The 26,415-nt window shown below is 40.8% G+C and overlaps 1 protein-coding gene and 1 pseudogene across 4 annotated transcripts in view; both read left to right on the top strand.

Moving 5' to 3' along the window:
- Sh3glb1 (SH3 domain containing GRB2 like, endophilin B1) overlaps positions 1-11,511 on the top strand; it is a 36,382-nt gene extending 24,871 nt beyond the window's left edge. For all 4 annotated transcript variants that reach the window (XM_052731936.1, XM_052731935.1, XM_052731937.1 and 1 more), the window contains 4 exons: positions 451-540; positions 984-1,084; positions 6,114-6,342; positions 6,716-11,511. In XM_052731936.1, the coding sequence (XP_052587896.1) occupies positions 451-540; positions 984-1,084; positions 6,114-6,342; positions 6,716-6,823 (528 nt within the window). In that variant the 3' untranslated portion in view covers positions 6,824-11,511. The remainder of the gene's footprint in view (positions 1-450; positions 541-983; positions 1,085-6,113; positions 6,343-6,715) is intronic.
- Positions 11,512-11,634: 123 nt separating this feature from the next.
- Positions 11,635-26,415, top strand: part of LOC128106433 (40S ribosomal protein S26-like) — a 46,248-nt pseudogene continuing 31,467 nt past the window's right edge.

The following is a 26,415-nucleotide window of genomic DNA, read 5'->3' as shown; positions in this document are numbered from 1 at the left end:
AATATAAGAGGTGGAAATCCTATGGCTTTAAAATTGAAGACTGTTGTTAACTTCAAGTACAAAAAAAAAGCGCACAATAATAATTTGGAATTTTTTAACATAATATTGTTTTATACTTATAAAACTATGGTACTCAGGATTTTGTAAAATACTCAGCAAAATACTAGAAAAGGTATACTAATATCTTGACTGTCATAATATCTCTTTAGACGATTAAGCTTCGGCAGGAGTCAAGTGTTGGTGAGGAATCATTCTGTTCATAGTGTTTGGTGGCACAGCTAGTTCTAGAAAGTAAAAACCAGTTAAGGCCGCACACACACAAAGAATTGGGGAATCATCAGACTCTTCTTGGGAGTATATTGGCGGATTTGCAGGCAGCGGGGCCAGGGGTGTCTGCGTAAAGTGAACTAAATCTTCTAATGAGATCCTTAAAGTATGTTCTATTTTAAGTCTGAACAGGAATTACGAATAACTCAAAGTGAATTTGATCGTCAAGCAGAGATTACCCGCCTTCTGCTTGAGGGAATCAGCAGTACACATGTGAGTATTACATCATTCTGAACAAAACACTGAGACAGCCCTTAGGCAGCTAAGGAGCAGTTTGTGAAGTTCAAGGCACCCTGGCTACATAACAGACACTGCCTTTGAAGGGATCTTTCTTGTGTAGTTAACTATCAGAAGAGTTTCTAGTGTGAGATATTAGAAGCGAGCTGAAGAAATATGTCAATTTTCTCTTACATCTCATCACTCATTTTTCCCATTTCATAAATCCTCATGTTGGTTCTTCTTGGCTAAACAAAATGTGTCAATATATTATTCACCAGTAATTAGTCTTAATAAGCCTGATCAGAATATGAGCATTAATAAGCTTTGTAATAGGATACTTCAGGTTCCCTCCCTTATGACAGTGTTATCCTTTATTCTCCTTTGGCTTGTGCCACTTGAAGAACTTGTGAGAACTGACTGGAACTTTTCCATTGCAGGCCCATCATCTCCGCTGTCTGAATGACTTTGTAGAAGCCCAGATGACTTACTATGCACAGTGTTACCAGTACATGTTAGACCTGCAGAAACAGCTGGGAAGGTAGCAATTTCCTTTTCATATATGAAAGTCAGCATGGGGAGAGTGGAGACTGGAGAGAAGGCTCAGTGGGTAAGCACTTGGCACACAAGCCTGAGGAAGGACAGAATAAATGAGACACAGCAGCATGCATCTGTAATCCCAGCACCGTGACAGCACGATGGTAGGCCAGAGACAAGAGAAGTCCTACTTCCTGGACCAGGGAACACGAGGCTGCCAGGGACACCAGCAGGGGCATTAGAGAAGAGAAGTGAATGAAAACCAAGCATGGCACCTGTGTATGAAAATGCTGGGATAAAGCTCATTGCCCTGCACAGTAACATCACCACCAACACAAAGACGTAGTTGTTTTAAGTCCTGATGGAAGGAGTCCAGCTCTTTTACGTGTGTGGTTGGTGACATGGCTCAGTGGGTAAAAGCTCCTGCTGCCAGACCTGATGACCTGAGTTCAAGTCCCAGGACCCACATGATAGAAAGAGAGAACTGGTACCTGAAAAGTGTCCTCTGACCTCCACGTGCCCACCGTGGCACGTGTACATACACACACCACAGAAAAATTAATGAACCTAATAAAAAAAACTTAAGATTTCTATATATAATCCAATAGCAGGGAGGAGAATTAAGAGTTAAGGATTTTGTTAGCTTGTATACAATTCCTTTTGTAATTATCAAAACTTGTGAGGTATCATTTTTTTGCTTTCCTAGCACAAATCAATGTTACCAGAGATGAGAAGATAATTAGGGGAATAGTTTTTTAGTGCCATATAAAGAAAATGATAGATATATTTGAGGCTTAACTTTTCTGTTACTACTGAATATTTTTTGCTGTTGGTTGAAGAAGATAGATTATGGCTACATGAAAACTTTGTTGTCCTAAAGGTAAGCTAATTCGTATTTGTTAATTGTGGAATGGTCCGAAGACCTCAAGTCCCTTACATAATTATTTCGAGTATGGTAATATACTTTAAAGCAAAATAGTGTATCAAGCCCATAATTGAATCATTTAATTGTCAAATATTTATATAATACCTGCCGTAGGCCCCAAATATATTCTGGAGTTACATCAGCAAATGGCAAGCTAGGGTACTTGCCTTGATGGAGCTTACATTGTAAGGTGACATTGGAAATAATATGCCTTCTAAGTAGAGGACTAGCCATGGGTAGATCAGCCATGTAGAATGTAGACAGAGCAGGGTGTTATGAGGACATCTAATTATGGCCCCGCTGTGTCTAGCTGAGTTTCCCAGGTGGAGTTATTTTAGTGGGAGTCATCTAGATGAAGAACAAGGCAAGGGGGAAATTACAGGCAAACCAGGACACAGAAGAAGAGAAGTAGCAAGTTCGGGTAATTGACAATAGTTCATTCAAGTGAGAGCATAGCCTTTCAGTGGAGAAAGGAATTGTTTGTAAGGCTGGAGGTGTTGACGGGGTTACACCATGAATGGCCTTAAAAGGAAACCATAAAAAGGAGTTTGGCATTTATATGACCATTAAGAGGAGTGATAGGTAACATTTGAAGGAAAAACATGAAAATATGTTTGAAGAAATAGAGTTTAAAGAGTCACTGCAGTGTTCATTCTGGAAACTATCCTTCAGATTTAGGCATAGACCAAAGTTAGACGACATCATAAAGCTAATTTCAGATCTTCAGAACAACTGTAGCCTGTTATTTTTAGATCTGGTAGTTCTGCCTGCTTTACACTTGTACGTTCTTAGTATTTTGCTAGTAGTATTCATGTCTAAAGGCGGAACAATTTAAGCCTGGGAAACCATAACACTTCCTTCCCACTGTGCCCTGACACTCTGGAAGTCCAGCAGATGAGTCGTGTTTGTTAACCATTCACACTTAGTTCTCTTAAAGCCATTCAAAGCTTCATCGCTGGTACTTTGTACCTTACAAAGTAAAACCAGCTCTGTTCTAACGAAGACTGCCCATCCTGCCTCTCTGCCTCCCAAGAACTGTATGACTGCTAAGGACCAGCAACAGGAGTAGGAGAAATATAAACCCTTTCATTTATTTCAAGATGCGTTTTCAAGACAGGGTTGGATGTCATGGTACATGACAAATCCCAGCACTCAAAGGCTAAGGCAGGACGCTAGCCTGGTCTACATAGTAAAACACTTTACCTTTTTCTGTTTTTTTTAAAGTTTTTGTATGCAGACCTTAGCATTAACAAATAACAGAGCATCCATATCACACTAACCAACCCAAAAGCTGTTTCTGGAGATAGAGCCATGTTGTGGCAGCATTGTTGCTAGTAATAGCTGGATAGCATCTATCACTTCTGTAGGGCTTAAGTTGTACCCAAACGTTTTCATAGACTTCGTATGTGTTATTCATAGACTCTGTAGTCCTTACAACCACACAGAATGGACATGATTAGTTCATAGTATTCGCAGAAGGAAACAAGTACCAGGCACTAAGTTAGCCATTTTTTAATTTTTATTTTTTAGAAATTGGAAAGCTTTAACATCTAAACTACAGTGAATTGGTATTATTAATTATTAATTTCTACAGATCTGTTTGTAAATGTTAAAGTTCTTAAAGTGGGTGTGACCTTTCAGAGCTTTCTTTTAATAGAGATATGTGTAAGGGCTTTGTGCTGCGGTGCTGAGGTAGGACTAGTAGAGTCCTAATCATATCACAGATTGTTAAGTCATGAGACCAGCTGGTTGAACAGTGGGTGAAAGAGGAATTGTGACAGCAGGTTGAGGTCAGTTTCCAAGTAGTTCTTATGTAAAGAACAGAAAGTAAGGCAGCAGCAGAGGAGGAAGGAGGGGCTGTCGTTTCTTTAAATTCAGAAATAACAGTGGAGTGGGTTTGCAGGTAGATGCAGATGATAAAGTAGATTGAGAACATGTGGTAGTGCTGGATGGAAGGGAAGGATTACTAGAGATTACTAGTATACAGACCTCAAGATGTGGTTCCATACACTACCTGTAAAGGGATTACCCTCAAAATACAGACAGGCATCACTAGTAAGAGAGTGGGTGCCACTTTCCTCATTATTATTCCTCTTCATTCAAAAGAAGCAAGTCCATCAGCTGAGTGTAAGGTTTTGGGGAGAACCACTGGCATTTTGAAGGTAAATGAGAGGCTATCAAATAAATGGTCACCAAGAGAACAGAAGTGAATTGCCTAGACCTAATATATAATCTCCAGGCAGCAGTGTGGACCCTTCTAAGGGGTTCTGTTCATAAATGTAAGACAAAACAACAAAGGTTTCTCTTTTTCTCCTGACACACCAGATACGTTAGTGCTAACACTGGGAGTTAGGGAGATTTTACTAAGTGAATATAGTGACGTGAGGAATATGCAAGCACAGTGTGGTTGCTGTAATTGATAGAGGCATGAAGAAACTAGTACCAGAGATATTGGTAGGCTACTGTAAGTGGAATTACTAGAGGGAAAAGTGATCAGAGAATAGTCTGGAAACTGCTTATTCAGCTTACAGTTAGTGAAATTAATAAAGTCTAGATGTGAATACGAGGATGGATAGGATAGCTCCTGGGATCTGGTGTAAAATCAACGGAGAAGTTCATGGATGTAAGAGACTAAAGTTTTGGAAGAATTATGTATATGGCTATTAGAATCACTAAGAATTATGATATAGTATCATTCAGTTTAGTCAGGAATTACATTTTAGAAATGAAACATCTTCAGGTGTTTGCAACCAAAGATGGTGGACAGTATATAGTTAAATAATGTGAAGGTCTGGAGAGTTGCTTAGAGAGGTGGGAATGAGGAGCCTAGAATCCCTACACAGTTTGCCTCTAGATTCAGCCCTAAGAGCAGTACAGGAGAGAAACATGACTCAAGGAAATAAAAGTATTACAGGGAATGTTGCTGGTGGCTGACTGATTTCTAGATGGCACAGTGGTCATAAAGAGAATTTTATCAGGGTAAAGAGATGGCAGTAGTTAAGAGAACTTGCTCTTGAGAGGACCCAGGTTCAATTCCCACCACCCATATGGTGGCTCACAAGCATCTGTAATCCCAGTTTGGGGGATCCCACAGGAATGTATGGGGCACATGCATGCGTGCAGGTAAAGCATTCATACATATAATGCTAAGAACAAACTTTTAAGAATAAATGTTATTTTCCCAGAGGCATGAATTTCATATGGTTTGCCAGATGAAAGGCCTTGTATATTTTAATGAATAGATTGACTAAAGTATAAATATGGGGCACGGTGTATAACTCGGTAGGAGAGCATGTCTTAGCATGCACAGGCCTACTGTTTCAATACAGTATTGCTGGACAAGCAGTCATAAAATGCATTGGAAGCTCCAGTGCATCACTTGTTCATAGTAGGACTTTTATTATTCCTTTTAAAATAATAGAAAAATTTGCCATATTCTCCTATTGAGTCTTACATTTCATCATAATTATCAATCATAATAAATTAACTTGAATATTTTAATCTGTCAGTCTGTATACCTCTTAAAGTAATTAAGGCATCAGTTCATCTCATGTCTTGAGCTTAAAGTAGCAGTGCTGAGCATATTAGATGGTACATACTTGTTGCTTGGCTGATGGGAAAATGTGATATATTGGTTTCATGACAGAGCTTAGGCAACCAGTTATTTCCAAAAAAATTAAGGAAACTTCATTTTTACAATACTACCTATTATTTAGCTTTTCTTTGTTTTTATTTGTTGTTTCCTCACAGAGAGGAAAAGAGGTTAATATTACATACATACATATACATGTGACATACATATTCTTGGCAGCATTTAAGACTAAATATCCACACACATACACCCCAGGAAGGAATGTTAGCCAAAATGTTCTCTAAGTCAACAGAGAGAAACAGCTTTGAAGCAACCGTTGAAGGATTTTATATTTGAGTGCTTCCCAAGAGGGAGGGGGAGACGGACTCACACTTGCTCACTGAAATATTAGTGTCTCTGAATCTCTCCATTGAGGAAGTTGGCAAACAGTGCCATCGAGTGGTGAGAATGAGTAACTTCAATCACTTTTAAAAAATTGAGTTTGGTTTTTTTTGGTTTTTGTTTGTTTTCCAACAGTTTTCCATCCAATTATCTTTCTAACAACAATCAGACTTCTGGGACACCTGTGCCATCTGCTTTATCAAATGTGATTGGTCCTTCTGCTATGGCTTCAACAGGTAGCCTAGTAATCACCTCTCCTTCCAACCTCAATGACCTTAAAGAATCAAGTGGCAGCAGGAAGGCCAGGGTTCTCTATGATTATGATGCTGCAAACAGTACTGAACTGTCACTTCTGGCAGATGAGGTGAGTATATCACAGACAAACATACCTAGTCTGATATTAGAACAAAATGTAGATTTCTCATTATTGACTTGGAAATAATTTATTATGAATGTTTCATGAATTTCAGTTGTTAATATTGACACTTAAAATTTTATTTTATATAGTAATCAATGGAAATAATATTTTAAATGTTTATACATATAAGTTTTACCTATGTATAAAACTGCCACTGATAAAATACATAACTTTAAAGCTAAATGTAAATTTTCAGCTAAATTGATGTTTAAAACCGTTAAATAGTGAATAACTTAAACATATTTAATACAAATCTGATTTGTTTGCTATATGCTTGTTTTTAATATAGTTAATAATTGGAAATATTATTATTTTGTAGGTAATCACTGTGTTCAGTGTCGTTGGAATGGATTCAGACTGGCTAATGGGGGAGAGAGGAAATCAGAAAGGCAAGGTGCCAATTACCTACTTAGAACTCCTCAATTAAATAGGGAGACCATGAAAGACTACCCATCATGACACCATATTTATAGACAGTAACTCTAAAGCAATTTTAAGTATCTTTCATGTTAATGACATATAAGGGACTGAAAAAAGTTGCAAGCCATCAGAAACTGGCCATCCTGCCAATAAAATTGCATGGTTAATAATTCATTACAGAATTTCTGTTAGAGATTTCGTAACAAGAATGTTTTCTTACACAATTCTCTTTCTACTGAGGGTTCACTAACAAGCAGCTTCTACTTTTGAGCCCCAATTTATAAACAAAAGAATTGTTTTCTACTGAATTTTTCATTAACGGCAAGCTTTTTCTTTTATGCAAAATAAATTTATGTGCATGATTCTAGTGACTCATTTTTTAGGTATAATAGCCAAAGAATAAAGTAAAGACTCATTTTTACCTTGCTACCCAATAGGAATCAGATGACTTAAATACTGTGCTTTAGTGGGGTCTCTTGGCTTTGGAGTTTTGTTTTTATTTGGTTTGGTTTGGGTTTGTTTATTTCTAAAACACTACTGGATAATTTCTTTTAAACCTAAGTCCTTGAAAAGTATTATTTTATTTCATAATGTTGTTAAGGTTGCAGAACACTGGGGACAAGTTCATTCATGAAGAAAATCATAAGATTTTTCAGTTGGCACGATTTGATACATAATCAGAATTGCATCCATTAAGAACATACTATGCTACAGTAAAGATTTGTTATTGAACAAATGTATACAAAAATAAGGATTAGTGCAGTAGCATTCATTATAGGGTAAATCATATGCAATGAATGTAGTTTGTCTTCATCTGGGTCTCTGGTTATGAAGTACACCCTCTGGAAATTACTAATGACACATTATAATGACTTGCTATGAGGACTATGCTGTACATCAGCAATAGTGGCTGTAAATTGCCAGTTGAGAAATTTTTTGTTAGGTCTTCAATTCTCATTCATTCTTTCATTCATTCATTCATCCATCCATCCATTCAAAAAATACTGGTTGAGGACCAGGTATTTTGTTGATCAACCAAGTGTACTATGAACAAGATGCTCCTGAATACCAAAAAAAAAAAAAAAAAAAAAAAACCCTAAAACAGGACTAATATTATGATGGAAGAAATAGAAAATAAATACTGTGTTAGGCATCACCTAATTCAGATCTAAGAAGTCAGAAGTAAACCCAGGTAGAAAGAAAAAGCTGTACTGGGCCTGGAACCAAGAGAGCATAAGTTTGTTCAGATTTGCTTAACAATAAAGTTCAAAAGTGTAGTTGATTTATGCAGAGGTTCTTGAATTGTAAACTTTTCAACTCTGAGAAGGTGGATATTTAAATGGAATTTTTAAACATCCATTTGTGTTAAGAGTACCTAAGAGCTTGTATACGTGGAAAATCAAGTTCTTGGTCCAGCTTTAAGAGCCCCTTTATCTCTATGTGGTAAGATACATTCTTCTGCAGGTTTATAGTTGTGTAAGGTTCTGACTCATACTTGAGTTACGTACTTAAAGAACTCCAAAAACTGCTCAAGACGACAAGTGTTCTATGGAATCAAGTGATAAAGCTTTTTTAGTACCATCTGTTATATTTGTCCAAATTTAGGTTTTGAGGGACTACAAAACGTTGGGTGAGTTTAAACAGTAGCTTTAGTTCAGCAAATTAAGGTTTCAGGAAATAGAACAGTACAGGAGAAAATGTAAATATGGTGTGAGTTGATCCTGAGTTCATATCTAGCCTTCCTCAAATATTGGGCTCCTTGGGTTTCAACTCAGATTTATAACTGCCGTTTTTGTTTTGTTTTGTTTTTAAGGTAAAATGGGGGTAGTAAGTATGCCACCTAATAGGAGACAAGTGTTACTTTGTGTCTTTTGCTCTTAAGCAAAGACCTGGCGCATAGTAAACATTTTATAAACACAGATGCCCCCTCTCCAGTCCCTGTAGCTTCTTGACACCATACTGTGTGGGCTTTGCAACTAGTGGACTAGAGGGACATCTTTCATACCTGTGCTGTGCTTATTCCCTGTCAAGTCGGTTCTCCACCGCTTTGAATCCAGCCAGATCCAGCTATGCCCACCTGACCCAGTGTGAGTAGGTAGCAGGGCCTTGTGCTTTCCATCAGGAGTGTTGGTTCCTGGGGCTGCACTGAGCCACCAGAGGATTCATATGGTAGGGTGGAAGTATCAAAGGCTCCTTGTCCCATTGTACCACAAATCTACCATATTCTTGAGGCATGTTCCTTTACTTTTATTGTTGTTGTTTTAATGAGGTTTTATTGTTTGGGTGTTTTGTTTAATTTTGGTTTTGGTTTAAAGTTACAAGTTTAATTATTACTCAGGTAAAGGCCCAAGGAGATTGTTAGCATCGAAGAATACTCTTGGGAAGCCTATTAATTCATGGTGCAATTCATAGTTATTTTTTTTTTTTTTTTTTTTTTCGAGACAGGGTTTCTCTATGTAGCTTTGCGCCTTTCCTGGAACTCGCTTTAGAGACCAGGCTGGCCTCGAACTCACAGAGATCCGCCTGGCTCTGCCTCCCGAGTGCTAGGATTAAAGGCGTGCGCCACCACCGCCCGGCGCAATTCATAGTTATTTAAAGAAACCCTTGGCCCCTGAGCATAATTCAGTAGCACAGTAATAAGTGAAGGGTGCATATATTCATGAAATAATAAATAAGGAGGTGTTTATAGGCTTTCCACAAACTGAAAAGGAAATTGATTTTATCCACCTTTGTTCTTAAAGTAATCTAACCCACAAGATTATGGTTAAAACATTTTCATGGTGCTAATAAAAAAAAAATTCATTGCAAATGAGGTTCCTTAAATGAGAATGGACCTCACTCTGGGGAACAGAGAAATTAAACCTAGGGCCAGCATCCCCAGTATGATACAACCCATCCTCCCAGTCTGCTCTTAACCTCCGATAACAGGAACCAAGGGAATCTAGTGTAGGAAGGATGCTTCCGAGGTAAAGTGTAGCAGGGAGAAGATGAGAGGGTGGGACAGAACTTGTTTGTGCAGTCTTCACAGAATGCCACGCTGCTGACACACAGTCCCTGGAAGTCCACTTTCTTATCTCCCCAAAACCTGACATTTGAAATGAGTTGCCCAGTTGCACAAGCCTGAGTGAAATGCCTGTCAGGCAGCTTTGCTCCAGGCCCTCCCCTTCCCTGCATGGCACTCGTCTCCTCGTGAGACTATGAAGTTAAGGAAAGTGCCATGCTTGCCCTCTCCTACTGTGTCCTATTGGAGTACCAGACCTCAAACCAGCAGTATCTGCATTGCCTGGAAACTTGTTGAAATGCTAATTGCTGTTTTCAAATATTCTACCTTATTTATACTTTTGTCTACATGGGCCTGTGGAATTCGTAATGTTAATCTTCCATGTGACAGCTTTTTAAATATTTTAAGACGAAAAAGGAATTTCACTTTCTTTTATTATGTTCTGTTAATTGTAATTATGTTGTTTTTATAATTTATTTATTTAGCGTGTACCTGTCACTCTAGAATGTAGCCTAAGATAGAGACTTTAATTCTGTTAATCATAAACTACTCTTAGCACATATATGCTCAATAAATACGTGTTGTGTAAAAGGAAAAAGAAACTCCTAATACCTGTGTCTTACCCCCTAAGACCTACTGAGCCAAATTCTGGAAGCAGGGCCCCCCAGTTGTACAGTAAGCCATTTGTGTGATCCTGCTGCAGTCCTGTTGAGAAACACTGCAGAGCTAACAGCTGGCTTCCACCCTCAGACGCCTGCAATTTGACATCTCTGGAAAACTTCCTCTTGCCTTCTAATGGGTTGAGAAACTGTCAGATCAGTTTTACAAGTGGGTATGAGGTGGAAGGATGCATTTAGTGTCAGTAAGGAAAGTATTGCTTAGAATGCCAGGACCTGGATGCCGTGTAAGATCTCTAGGAATGTGGACCCATCTATCTAAAGCAGTAGTTCTCAACCTGGGAGTTGCAGCCCCTTCAAGGGTCAAACGACCCTTTCACAGTGGTCGCCTAGGACCATCTACGTATCAAATATTTACATTACAATTCATAACAGTAGCAAAATTATAGTTATGAAGTAGCAATGAAATGGTTTTGTGGTTGGGGTCACCACAACATGAGAAACTGTATTAAAGGGTGGCAGCATTAGGAAGGTTGAGAACCACTGGTTTAAAGAAAGATGAGCTCTAACCACCATATTTCCACACAGTGCCTTTGAACTGGTGTTTAGCATCAAAACACCTAGACAAACCAGTGAAGTAGTATAGACTAACATATCTACATCTCTGTACCTCAGGTTGCTAAGCTGTACTCTTATTCCTACATCAAAGTAGACTTTTTAAGAATTGTTAATGCTTTTTTATTAATACAAGTCATAATATGCTGACAAAGAGAAAAATAGAAAAATGGCCTCCAATTCCACCATCTGAGGAGAAGTGCTGTGACAGGTGTGTGGCCTCCAGACTCTCTGTACACTTAGAGATTTTTTAAATGGGATCAAATTGTACATGCTGTTTTGTAATTTTTTTCCACTCAAACAGTACCATGATGATCTTGCTGTGTCATATATATTTCTACATCCTTTTTAATGGCTGCATGATATTTCTTCATATGTGCCACATTTTATTAAACTACTGTTGAATTTTTAGGTTTCCAGTTTTTCACTAATAAACTGCTTTGAAGAACATTGTGCTGCTAACCCTTGTGTTCCTAATTATTTCCTTGAATGCTATGGATGGGGTTGCTGGTAGAAAAAGTATACCAGTTTGTACACACTTCTGCCACTGCCTCGTGCCCTTTAGAAGACAAATATTTAGCACTTTGTGCTCTTTATCAGTAGTGTATGAGGAAATGCTGTAGATAGAGATGGGGTATTATGGAGGGGAGGGGCTTCCAATTGAATGTCTTAGTGTCTTTGTTTTGAATACAACAATTGAAAGTCAACAGTAATGGGTCTTCCCTTTCTCTCTCTTCTGGCTTGGGCTTTGTGATACTTTGGAAATGTTTATATTGCTAACCTATCTGTAGCTTCTACTCAGCCTCCTGGAAGTTACCACCTTTTTTTTCTTTTTGCTGAGGTAATAGGAAGAAGCAGTCTTAGTAGTTTTGAGAGAGAAAGGTGTTTCAGAGAACATCAAGTGCGCTTGGAAAGGTAGATGGAGTGTTGGCTTTTCCCTTTGGTTATCTGATGTTGGTCATTAAATCTCTTAGAACCCACTGCATCTCTAGAATGAAAGTAATGTAAACTACCTGGCAGAATTGAAGACTGGCTACATTATAAACAGAGCAGGTGATACCAATATGTAATAAATAACTAGCAGATTTCCAAATAAGTATATCAGAACAATTGCTATTGTCAAGTATCAAGCATTGCAAATAAAGTCTTCCTTGAAAATTGTTGCAATGACTGAACATTGTCTTGTATGTTCTGCTGTACCTACAAAGTCTGCTTATTATTCCTGGCTCATTTTGCCAGTCAAATCAATGTTCAGAATAGTCTCAAGGAAGTGTCTAGTGGGCCATCCAGCATTACCACACTTTTGCAGCAGTGGGTTAGAGTAGCAGTGGTCTTTTTGAGGGGAAGGAGTACATCAGCCTACTAAAACTTCTGACTGCAGCTGCCCTACTTTTGTGCTTTGGAAGGCTGGGCCTCTGAAGACTCCATTCAGTGAAGGTAATTTTAGTTCACTAATTGCAGGAGCATCTCTACAGATTAGAACACAGAGCTGATTAGTCTGTACATGGAGTACTACTGAGAGAAGTGGATGACTTTAGCTTGCTGGCAGTATTTCCAGAAAGATACCTGTTCTAGGATTAGAGCTGTAGTCCAGACAAAGCCCAGAACTCATTTTAACATTTGGATAAATCCCAATACATTTAAATTAGCTTTCTGGTTTATTGGTTATGAGCCAAACTGCTCAGCCAATGAGGAATAATAAGAACTCTTACAGGGCTTGGAAAGAAGGGAAGCTGTATGGGAGGCTTGAGGTTTATGAGGACAAGACAAGACAAATGACTGGTCAGGGACTGGACTGATGGCTCTAAGATGACTTTTAATTAGAGTGTGCCACACAGCATTTTAGGGCTACTGAGTCTTCCTCATCTTATTTCCTAATAACATTTTCCAGACTGAGCTGTACCAGGTAGTTCGCAGCAGCTTGTACTTTGGTGCCTGTTGCCTTTTGTGTGTAATCTTTTCTAGCAGTCTCCACTTGAAAGCCACATTTGTCGAGAGTAAGCTCAACACTTTATAAAGATATTCTGGATTCCCTCTGGCAAAATTATATGTGCACACACATACACACACCATTATGGCACATACTGCCTTGAGTTACTTGCAAACAGCTGAACCTCAAGGACAAGGACTTTGTATACCCACGTAGTTAGTATACCCATAAATCCTTACAGTATTCCAATTTACATAAAAGATCTACTGATTCTGTTTAGGTACTATTATGTCTATGGCTTAAGAAACTGGCTTTTTTGAATATATATAGTCAAGGCATACTTACTTTTTAAAGAGTAAACCCCACTATCCACATTCCCAGTGACTCACTTATTTTACATGCTCCTCATCAACTTGCACATTGCAAACAATAATTTATTATAGAATGAATTTTGCTGGTTAAATCTGAATTTCAAATTTAGGATCAGCCACCTCAGTTTTTGGGCTGGGCTATTTCTGTTGATAAGCTATTCTATGTAAAATTACCTAAATCTTTCCTTTCTCCTCTGCACCTCTTTCCACTCTCCTTTCTTACCATTTCTGCAAAGTTGTAGGTGGGACAGTGTCACTTAGCTGGAAAAAATTAAATGTCAACGATCTGTTCAGTTGCCATGTGCAAACCTAATCTTCTAGGACACAGTGTGATCAAACTTCAGATTGACCATTGGCATGCCTGCTGTTGCTCAGGAAACAGCCCCTCAGAAGCACGTATAGAGCATGTGGACATTAAGTCCGTTAAGGCAGAATTCAGGCGCTAGAGTGCCTTTGCTCAGGGAATCTAGTTTCCATAACTACACATTGAGGTTTTTGCCAAACTGGGACTACAGATAAATGATTTCCATTTACACCCTGAACCACAATGACTGAGCCTGCACTTGTCAGATGTTTGGAAGAGTCCTTTCACGTTTTCTCAAGTCCACAAACCAGTCCTCCCTTCTACCTGCTAGTGGAGAGGGGCACTCCATCTCACACTCCTACCCTGAGTACCTCAAAATGTCCTGTGGCCACTGGCAGTGAAGCCGGGGAGTGGGCTGAACGCTGGTAAAATTGAACACCACTAGCCTCATGACGTTCTATGGAAGTGAGTGTAGAAGGTGATTTTACTGAGTGTTGGAGGAAAACAAGTTGCTGGTCAACATTCATAATCTTTCCTCAGTTACCTAGTTGCATTTTTTTTCTTGCTGATAAAAGAGTAATTGGGGTGGGACTGATGAAATGTCTGTGCAAGCCTGAGGACCCAGATTTGAATCCCCAGAATCACTCAGAGCCAAATGTGGTAGCAGTCATCTGCAATCCCAATGTTTCTATGGTGAGGTGGTAGGTGGAGACAAGAGACTCCCCATGAACTCACAGGCTTGCTAGCCTGACATGTAGCAGCCAAAAACAAAATAAAGAGACCTTGTCCAAAGGTAAAAGGTCAAGTCCTCTGAGCTCCACACAGTCATTGTGACACATCTCTCTTCACACCTCCCATACAAGAACACACAGACACATGTGCATATATGTAGTCGGTATTTTTTTTTTTTCTACTCTTTTGGAGGCCCACCACCCAGCTCCCAAATAAATCACCCAGAGTCTTATAATTACTTATAAATGTCCGGCCTTAGCTTGGCTTGTTTCTAGCCAGCTTTTCTTAAATTACCATGTGTATCTTTTGTCTCCAGGCTTTTATCTTTCTCTATTTTATATACCTTTCTTTCTTACTCTATTGCTGGTTCTGTAGCTGGGTGGCTGGCCCCCGATGTCGTCCTCGTCCTCCTCTTCCTCTTCTTGCTCCTCAATCTTCCTCAAAGATTTCTCCTCCCATTCATTCTTTCTGCCTGCCAGCCCCGCCTATCCTTTCTCCTGCCTTGCTATTGGCCATTCAGCTCTTTATTAGACCAATCAGGTGTTTTAGACAGGCAAAGTAACACGGCTTAACAGAGTTAAACAAATGCAACATAAAAGAATGCAACACATCTTTGCATCATTAAACAAATATTCCACAGCAGAAACAAATGTAACACATCTTTAAATAATATTCTACAACACATATACATCACACACACACACACACACACACACACACACACACACTCTAATGGGAACCCTCTGCCATAGCAATCTCATAGTGACAGACCTTGCCCACACATAGCTTCTTACAGACCCCCCTAACCCAACCCCTCGCTTACTGCTGCAAACCACCCCCATTGCTTGTTCATTACTGCCTCAGACTTGTAAAAGTCAGAGCATCAAGGCATGAGAACCAGTTTTCCCCCTTCCTATGCTCAACAAAGGGCTCTCACTATTCAAGTACAGAAGCTCTTAGATTTCACACACAAAAAGCCAATTCTCCCAGGAGAGCACCTTCACCAGGATGCCTAGTAAAGATAAAGGCCATAATACATCTACAGAACACTCCCACACCGAAGACTCAAGGTAACATTGAAGAAGTGAAGACAGGAAGATTCTAAGAGACAGAGGATCAGGGAGTTTACTGTGAGTCTGTGTCTCCTAGTAATATCAAAAACTATATCTGTAATGTCTTGCCAACATGACTTCCCTAACATGAGCTGAACAAGGACACCAACAAACATGCCAAGCTGGTTGGGGGAAAGCCTATGAGGCCTCAACCCTATACAAAGAACTACAAGCAACAGAGTAAAGCTGGGAGAGGGAGAGGTGGTCCACCCCAGTGAAGAGCATACCAGTTGGTTGTTTAGTACTAAATGGTCAGCTCTGAAAACATGTGCAAGTAACATGTTATATTTAAGAATGTGTGTGTACAAATACATATATGCATGTATACAATTGAAAAAAGGCTAGGAATTTGAAGAAGAGCAGGGAGAAGTCTGGGAAAATTTGGAGGAAGGAAAGGGAAGAGAAATGAAACAATTTCAAAAGTAAACAAGATAAATGTCATAAGTGGACACTGTAAATGGAAGCAGAGCCTTTTCGTCCCGATTGCCCAACCCCAAATAAATACACAGAAGCTTATATTAATTATAAATGTTTGGCCGATGGCTTAGGCTTATTATTAGCTAGCTCTTACATTTTAATTAATCCATTTCTAATTATTTATTGCCACGTGGTCTGTGGCTCACCAGTTCTCTGGTATCTTGTTCCTTGGTGGCTGGCTGGCGTCTCCCCAGCTCCCCCTTCTTCATATCCATCTTCAGTTTGATTGTACCACCTAAGCTTATTCTGCTTCGCCATTGGCCAAACAGCTTTATTTATCAACCAATGAGAGCAACACACATTCACAGCATACAGAAAGACCATCCCACAGCAGGACACTGTAGGCATTGCATCAGGACTTGCTTTTGTCCATTGTCCATTTCTATCTGTATAAGGAAGTTTCTCTTGGGAGTATATTATTCCACCCTACACTCTGGCTTTGATTAGGACTGTATCACAACATCCACATTTTAATATATTTGGAATTTAATATAGGGAGTCATAGAGACATGCCTGTCTTATTACTAGGATACCTAGTTGCTAATAGCATCCCAATTGTTATTGCTATGAAATAGCACCATTGCTATTCTGTCTAGAAAGAATAGGTTGGTGCTCAAAGCACTTGGCACAGAAATTAAGACTATAGACTTTAGAATATAATATATAGACTATCGAATCAAAGAAGCAATTTTTCAAACACCACCTTGTAGCTGGAGAGTTTTCTCTCCGTGTCCCGCCAAGCCCAGGCAGTCCGACAGCCCACTTATAAAATAAACACACAGATGCTTATATTATTTACAAACTGTTTGGCCTAATGACTCAGGCTTCTAGCTATCTAGTTCTTACATCTCAAATTAATCCATTTCCATAAATCTATACTTTGCCACGTGGCTCATGGCTTACCAGCATCTTCACATGCTGCTTGTCATGGCGGTAGCTGGCAGTGACTCCCTCCGCCTTCCTGTTCTCTCAATTCTCCTTTCCGTTAGTCCTGCCTATACTTCCTGCCTGGCTCCTAGCCAATCAGTGTTTTATTTATTGACCAATCAGAGCAACACATTTGACATACAGACCATCCCACAGCACCACCTCTATCATCACCTATGTCCTAAACAACTTATATGACCTCAATTCCTGTTTTTTCATATGTAATTCATGGATTGACATGCTCTGCCTCCCTGAAACAGCTCCTGGGCCAGCAGCTCATCACTTGGGAATATATTAGAAAAGCAAATCTCAGGCCCCTACTGAATCAGAAACTCCAGTGATAGAGTACAGCAAGCTGTGTCTTAACAAACTCTCAGAACATGATGCACGTGGAATTTGGTGAACCACAGCTGTGCAAATTAAAAAAATTCATGCAACTTGCATATCATAAATAGTTAATTTCTAGGTAACACTTAGAATGTTAATGAAATGGACTATTCACACTTTTCAAGAAAAATTCTTTATGTCTCTCTCATAACAATACTTTTCATAAGAATTTGACAGCCAAAAGTCTGAGATTAAGATTTCTGATGAACATATGAAATACACATCCCTATACTTTCACCATGTAGATAATGGCATTTTTTAGAAAAAAATAAGTGATTAACATTGTCTTAGTCAGTGTACTATTGCTGTGAAGAGACACCATGACCATGGTAACTCTTATAAAGGAAAATATTTAATTGGGACCTGCTTACATTCAGAGGTTTAGTCCATTGTCATCATAGTGGGGAGCAGGCAGCACACAGACATGGTTGTGGAGAGGTAGCTGAGAGTTCTACATCTGGATTAGCAATCAACAGGAAGAGAGAGAATGTAGATGTAATTCTGAACAGTTTTATTAAATAAGAAACACAGCCAAATGCAGAGTTAAAAGTCCCAGAGGTCAGAGAGCAGTAACTAAGAGCTGAGACCAAGACTGCCTTCTTACCCCTCGCTGCCGCTACTGTCCTTCCCCTAAGAAAGAGACCTACTTCCTGTGTATCTTTTTATTGACTTTCTGTTCTGCCTTCTCATTGGTTGTAAACCCAACCACATGACCTCCTCATCACTGCCTGTCTATACAGACTTCCAGGTCTCTATGGTTGGTATTGAATTAAAGGTGTGTGTCTCCATGCTGGTGGTGTCCTTGAACACCCAGAGATCTGGATTAAGGACGTGTGCTACCACTACCAGACTTGCTATTGACTTGCTATTAGCTCTGACCCCCCAGGCGCTTTTATTTATTAACATACAAATAAAATCACATTTCAGCACAAATAAAATACCACCTAAAGAGAAACACTGGGGCTGACTTGAGCATTTGAAACCCCAAAGCTCACCCACTTCTTCCAGCAAGGCCACACCTTCTAATTCTTTTCAAGTAGCATCACTCTGTAATGAGCAAGCATTCAAATATATGAACCTATAAGGACTATTCCTATTCAAATCACCACAGAGATCTATATAGAAAATCCCACATCCTTAAAAGGGAAGTATTAGAGAAGGGTAGGGATTTTTCTCAGAAAACAGTCCAGAATCTGCTTCTACACAATTAGGGGGTGGGGGTGGGATAAGAACAGTTTGAACCAAATCATAGATTGCAAACTTGACCAGGTTACCAGCCTAAATACTTTAGGAATGCCTTAACTTTAAAATGGAAGTCAAAAAAATGTATTGCTTGGGAGGAAAGGTATGCTTTTGTTTCCACAGGAAATGAAAGGTTGTGGATTCATTCAAGGTTAATAGTGATCAGGTTTGATCAGGAAAGACCCCCTGAAAGTCCTGGCTACACATATAAAGAAATAAACCTAAAGAAACTAAAAGACAGGTGACATATATTTTACCTGCTGAAACATAAAACAATAAATCATCTTTGACTGGCTTGTGTACGTCAGTCCACACTTATGTTAATGCAAATATGTATGTTACCTTTGAAAGTTTATGTGTTTTCAGAGCAAAGGGACCAGACACCAATGAAAATGGGTGGCCCAGGTGATCCTGCCTCTCAGAGTGCCTCTGTTGCAGTTTCCTCAGAGTTCTACATTCAGTACAGCTTCAAGGCTGCTGGCTGAGATGGTCTAGCCTCACTGATTATTCTAGTCAGGACTGCAGATAAGCCTTGTACTTTCTCATTGCACAGAGACTGAAAAATAAATATTATAGCTAGTTTTCCCAGGACTTGACCATTATCTCAATTTTCTCAGGTTCCCTAAAAAGATGCCTTCACCCACAAACAACAGGAAGCAGTTTAGAGAACACAACACCCAAGAGGTGGGATGGGTGGTTTTTGGTCATTCTGTGGGTTATAGATGTTTGTCATCATTTAGGGGGAATATAAGATAAAAAGACAGCTATTAACCCCAAATATTTTACATTTGTATGCATTTTGGTATAATGATACAAATCTAAAGTTACTTTTGTTATACTGTATATGTGTTTCTACTCTTGTTTAGGGTATTGTACCTATGCAGCTCATTTAAAAATGTAATGTATAATTAAGAAATACAGGTTAATACTTAGTCATCTATAATAATCAAACTTGTAGTCATATTAGGTATGTTTTCAAGGTTAAACAGATATATTTAGATAGATGGTCTTCAAACACTTCAAAGACCTACAGAATATGGCATTTAAGGTGTTTAATAACCTCAGGCTTTGTATGACAGTGAGACACATCTGCTCCTGGCAGCACCGGTTTACTTCAGAGAAGATAATGGGCATCAAGAAACTCCATATGGAGTTTGCTTTCATTGTGGCAAAGAAACTATTCTTGCCTTGACTACTGACAGTATGCTGGACAAGCTGGACAAGCAAGACACAAAGGAAAAAAAAAACTGCCGAACTTTGCCAAGATAAGGCAGGACATCCTTCAAAATTCCTTCTTCATAGAAAAGTCTGCCAGACATTCTAGAATGGTCTGTAGGCTGAAGATGGATGCCCCAACATTGCAGAGGAACCATGGGTGACTGTCCAAGCAGCCAGGTGTCTGTCATTTCTATAGTTTTGGAAGTGACTTGCACTGCACTTGCTGTTTACTCAGGTAATATTATGTCCTTCTGGAGTCTTTGATGAAGTTGAAGACTAGATAGTTATAGTTTTCCTTAGTTATGATAGAAGGTAAATTAGGTACAAAACTTTGGACTCATCAAGCTAGAATAAATAATGGAGTGTTTTTTTCTGAATTTGCCAAATACAAATGGACTGGATATTGTAAATGTTATTCTTACTTGATTTTTATTATATATAGTCTTGCTATGTTAAAGTTAAACCTTTCTTTTTATTTAAACAAAAAGGGGGAAGTGTTATGGAATATTATTTTAACTAGGCAAAGATGTGTTATATATGCTTGTGTTGCATTTGTTTAATTATGTAGAGATGTGTTGCATTTGTTTTACCTTGCTGCCTAAGGCACCTGATAGGTCTAATAAAAAGCTAAACAGCAAATAGCTTGGGAGAAGAGGTACAGGCAAGGCTGGCGGGCAGAGAAAATAAATAAGAGGAGAAATCTAGGCTAAAAAAAAAAAGAAGAAAGAATGAGGGTCACACCCAGATCAAGAAGCCAGGCAACAGCCAGCCAACTGGATATGAGAAGCAGTAAAAGTAAGATATACAGAAGGAAGAAAGGTAAAAAGCCCCAAGTCGCCGGGCGGTGGTGGCGCACGCCTTTAATCCCAGCACTCGGGAGGCAGAGCCAGGCGGATCTCTGTGAGTTCGAGGCCAGCCTGGGCTACCAAGTGAGTTCCAGGAAAAGGCGCAAAGCTACACAGAGAAACCCTGTCTCGAAAAACAAAACAAAAAAACAAACAAACAAAAAAAAAAAGCCCCAAGTCAAAAGGTAGATGAAGAGAAACAGGTTAAATTAAGTTAAAAGAGGTAGCCAGAAATGACCCTGAGCTGGCTGAGCATTCATAACTAATATTAGGTCTCTGTCATGACTTGGGAGCTAGTTGGTGGCCTAAAAGAAAAGGCCTGATACAGAGGGGATGCTGAGACTCAGAGATGCATGGGGACTAAGGAACAAAAGTGTCCCTGAAAGGGAAAGGAAGCAAAGCAACAATGTAGAAGAATGACTTAATAAGATGTGGGAAAGAGCTCAATAGAAATACTGACCATGACAGAGAACACCTGGCAAAGATGACAATGGAAGGTATGATCAGTCAAGAGGAAAATTTAGCAAACTGTGGTCAGATTTGCAAATAGCTTATCATTTCTGCTTCACTGTCCTACACAACAATTAGCATATAATTCATTAGATTGTTAAATTTGAGTTGGATTGACCTTGGGATTTGGATTATTTTTTACAGTTTTATCTCCATTTTTATCATTGCTATGTATGTGTGAATGGGGACATGTACATGCCACAGGTGCATGAGTTTCACAATGCACCTCTAGTGGCCAGAGGACAACTTTCAGGAGTTGATTCTCATCCTTCCCAGGTAATTAAACTCCAATCATGAGTCCTGCATGGCCAGCGCTTTTGCCCACTGAGCCATCACACTGGCCTCACAATTGGTTTATTCCCTTGCAATAGTGACTTCCTTACTACCCCCGTGCTACACTGCAGAGTCTGCTGAACTCACAGCAGTCATCTGCTCACAACTTCCAAGTTGGAAAGCCCACTGGTGATGTCTGGATCAGAGAACATCTACCTGCAAATGATTCATACATTCTAATGCAAAAGCTTTTCATTTTATTGATGTATTTGGAGTGTGTGTGTGTGTGTGTGTGTGTGTGTGTGTGTGTGTGTGTGCACATGTGTGCAGGTGTGTAGAGACCAGAAGGAGACCTCTAGTGCTCTACTCTATCGCACTCTGCCTTATTCCATTGCAACACGGTCTCTCACTGAACATGGAGCTAACTAATGGCCATTGAGACCCATGATCCTCCCGAATCTGCTCTCCCACAGTGCTGAAGTTACAGACATGTTATCATACCCAGCTTTTAATGTAGGCTCTGGGGATGTGAACTCGGGTCCTCCCACTTGCACAGCATGAGCTCTTTACCCACTGAGCCATCTCCCTAACTCCCAAAGAGGTTCAAAGTTTCTTTTTTTTTTTTTTGTGGTACTAAGGATCAAACCCAGGGTTTTGAATGTGATGGGCAAAGGCACCCTACTACTAAGTTATATCCCTAGTCCTCAGAAGCTTCTAAAAACACTTTAGTGTTGTAGTGAACAAATAGTAGTGGTCCAGGAACCTAACCAAGCTCCTAACAGACCTGTGTTCACATTAGAAAGCCTGCATGCTGGGACTGAGAGCTTCTTCCATTTGTAGTCATTCGCTTTATTTGATCCCAGAACCCACAGGAAGTCATAGTGTCTGGGCAGGACTTCCTTTTCCTGTCTTCCCTACTCCTTCCCCAAAGGTCTCATCAGCAGAAACATTGAAAGTTTAGAGAAATGAAATAACAGCTACAGTGATTTAAGCATTAACTGCAGAGCGGGAACTGTGCTAAATGTGATTTACGCCCATCTCATGTGTACCTCGGAGGGAGGTAGTCGTCTTCCCTGTGCTCTAGAAAAGGAAAAATGAAGGCTCTTTCCTCACACAGCCTGGGGGAGAGAGAGAATCTGGGCCCTGACTCCAATCTCCCCATTTCCAGTGCCTTGCTCTCAAGGGCTCCCCCCGTGGACTATTAGACCGTTTAGCAACAGACAACTCAAGCACAGTCCATCATCTGCCACCCAGGAGCGCTACTCCGGGAAGCCAGTTCCCTTTCCTCCTTCCTCACCTTGTGTTTGTTCCCTCTGGAACCTGGACCGACCATTGTTGGGACCTTTCCTAACCGCATCTTCAGTTTAGGAATGGAGTAACGCTCCTCTCCTCTCTGGTGTGCCCAGCTCAGCTTAGTCTCTTGAGAGTCAATTACTTAAAACACAGGGCACATTCATAAACTACAGATGCTGATGAGGCTCCCAGGGGAGTGCACCAAAATCTTTGAGATCTATAACTTACCTGAAAATTGTCAGTGCAGCCAAATCGGAGCAGTGTAGAGTTCTGGAGGACCCTCGGCTCCTCTGGACCCGTTCACACTCCTCAAGTCGGTGAAATGACAGTAACGTAGAAGAAGGAAATGAGTGTGCTTTGTAATTTTTATTCAACCTGTTCCTTTTCTGACATTTTCACCCAAGCACATAGCTCATTGTGATGACTGTCACCCTACCTTCTATTATCTATCTCCCTTCTATCCCTATTCCTCCCGACAAATCCCTCTCTCACATTCACGTCTTTTTGAGCTGTTTTGTGACCCAGTGGGTTTAACCAGGGCCATCTGTGCAAACATGGATGTTGGAGCTCTCCGTGAGAGCCCAGTGGATTCGGATTGATGGTATTTAATGAACACTTACCAAACACTTGAAGCACTCCGCATGCACTGTCGCATTTAAACTTCCCAGCTGCTCTAGGCAGCTAATATAATACAGGCTCAAGCAACTGAGGCAAGGGCAAGGAGCTAGGGATACAGCTCCACTGGGAAAGTGCTTGCCTTGCAAGCATCAAGGCCTGAGCGCAATTCCCTAATGTCACATGGAAAGAAAAACAAACAAACAGGGATGATGCATACCTGTAAGCCCTGAGCTGGGGAGGTGGAGGCAAGTGAGTCCCTGTGGCTACTGTGCCGGCAAATCTACTTATTTGGTAAGGGCCAGGTCACTGAAAGAGCCCATATCGCTCCTAAGGAATGATGACATCTAGGCTGTCCTCTGGCCCCCAAGTGCACTTACATACACACACACACACACACACACACACACACACACACACACACACACACACACACACACACATATAGAAGTTAAGTGCCCTTTTGTATTATTTTTAGAGACAGGATTTCTCTGTGTAATGTGGCTGTCCTGGAACTCACTTTGTAGACCAGGCTCGCCTCAAACTCACTGAGATCCGCCTGCCTCTGTCTCCCAAGTGCTGGGATTAAAGCATGTGCCACCACTGCCTGACTAGTTAAGTGCCCTTTCATCCTCCCAGACATAATAAGTGACAGCGATAGGAACAGTGCAGGCATTTTGTACCCCGAGCCGGTGTGATGAACAGTCACACTGTGGGGCTTTACTCACTAGGAGAGTTGGGAAGACTTGAGTTGGTGGTGGCTCTGCTGGGTAGTCACCCCTCGTCATGCACAGCTGGGTATCCCTCAAGCAAGCGGTGTATAGGGGGCTGGATGGGAGCTCCATAAAGACTGAGTGAGGTCAAAGACCCCACATCATGAAGGAAGGAGGGTCATGGCACCCCAGGAGGTTGCAAAGAATGTGAGTAGACAGATGAGAAGCACTTTGTTCACCCGCACACAGGCTGCTGGGCAGGCAGATGCTGACAGGCACCCAGGCACACACAAGCCAGCATGAATGGGCTGCACACAGGTGGGCACAGGCACACGTGCAGGCTGGCACCCAAGCAGAGATGAGCACACACAGCCCTACATAGACTAGCAAAGGCAAACAGTGAAGTGAAGGCATACCCTTCTGCCCTCAAAGCCACGTTTACACAGAATTACACAAAAGTAGCACTTTCCCAGCAATGGATAAATAACAGGTTGCATCACTGCTTACTTTTGGGTCCCCCAGACACATGATGGCAGTCATTTTGCACTGACAGTGCCAAGGTGTCTAGTGTCTGCCATCTTGGCCTGCTCCAGACATTCATATCAATGCCATGTTGTCTAAACATAAACTGGCTTGAACATCCCTCTGTTCCATCTAGATGCCGAAGAGAGTAAGGCTCTCTACAAGGCCTTCTGTGCCTTCAGGAGAGGACGTGGTCAGCGCACAGGAAGGGTCCGTGGGATCGCTCCAAGTGTTGAGGGGGCTCCTTTCACTAGAGAGTAAGCCTCCTCCATGAAGCCTCTCCTGCTCCCCTCAAAGGATTGAAGGTGAGTTACATAACATCTGAATAAACAGGGCTTATACAAATCCCCACCTGCAGACTACTTGCGGCAATGAAATGAGACGTCTGAAGTACTTTGCTCTGTCTGGCACCTCCCCCTGGGCATGTCCTCCTGTAACTATTATCATTCTAACTGTGCCATATCCTTTGCCTCCAAAAAAAAAAACACGCCAAAAGCCATAGGAAAACTCTTCTCAACTGACACCTCTGTAGCAAGTTGGAGGGAAGAGCCTTAGGTGGAAGTTCCTTTGCCTCCACTGACAGCCCGTTCACCAGCATCACCAGGGAGACACATAACAGCCCCCAGCCCTCCTCTCCTGGTTCACCAGCATCACCAGGGAGACACATAACAGCCCCCAGCCCTCCTCTCCTTTCTGCTTTGGTAGACTCAGAAGTGAAGGCTACGACGCTGAAAAATGGAGGAAGCAGTTGGTCGAAGGAGCGGGGACTGCCAACCCATGCAGGCCCTGCGTGATTAGCTGCAGGCCAGAATTTACTGTGAGATGGTCTCTAATTGGGGTGAGAGGTGGGGGCTAGGACAAAAAATAAAAAATAAGAAGCCAAACAAAACAGAGGAGTTAGAACAGATGACCTAAGGTTCTCATCAAAAACTCGAATGAGCCTCACTCTGGGGCTGCAATGGTGTCTTACAAACTAAAGTGCAATTCCTTCGGAGCCTAGTTCCAGAGGCAGAGCTTGCTCTTTCCCAGCCCGCAGCTAGAGAAGCACTGCTGTCTTTGCCAGCGCCATATTAGTCTTGGGTTGGCTTTTTAGAAAATAGATCCAGGATAGATGACCCTAAGCCTGACATTTGGTCTCATCCTCCCCTGATGTATAAGAGGTTGTAGGGGCTTCAGGCAGACATGGCAGAGATTATATGTAAATCAATAACAAGTTTTCTTTTGTGCTCAGACCATGAACACTGACTGGCTTGTTTTCATGACATCCCAATAAGATAAGTGAGTTTTATGTCCCTGTTCCAATTTAATTATGCATCAGTGTTTTAATTAGCCAAAATGATTTTACTTTTTCTCCATAGAATGAACTTTTGCCAGATCCCTACATTGTCATCACACTGTCTTCATGGTCTTGTCACAGCTGAGTACAGACATCGGAGACAGCTAAGAGCTGTGGAGGGAGGCAGACAAAATGGAGACCCGGGCAAGGAAAGCAGGCATGGTCGGAAGGGTAGGTGAGGGGCCCAACGCGGGTGGTGGTGTGGGGGAACAGTTGGTGGGTACAATATAGAAAGGCAATAGACATATACGAAACGTGGGCAGCTGGGTAACAGTTATGATAGCTGAGGATGCACTGCACTCAACAGACACACTGGATTCTCCCAAAGGGAATATATGCATCCCCTTCCCCATCTCCATCGGAAGACTGTTCTCCTCTACCTGTTGAGTGACTTCCTTTGTACAATGAAATGTTAAGTGCATTAGTTTGCTTTGTGTTGCTTTAATAGAATACCTGAAACTGGTCAGCAGCATTGATCTTCTCCAGAGATCATTCATAACCCAATCATGTAGTCAATCCTACGTCTTAAATGTACCATCATCTCTCATTACCATAATAG

Source organism: Peromyscus californicus, unplaced genomic scaffold, assembly GCF_007827085.1.
Source record: "Peromyscus californicus insignis strain IS unplaced genomic scaffold, ASM782708v3 Scaffold_9__1_contigs__length_137607984, whole genome shotgun sequence".
In the NCBI taxonomy this organism is placed as follows: domain Eukaryota; kingdom Metazoa; phylum Chordata; class Mammalia; order Rodentia; family Cricetidae; genus Peromyscus; species Peromyscus californicus.
Note: the sequence above shows the minus strand (reverse complement) of the source record. Positions and strands in the feature narration are given on the sequence as shown.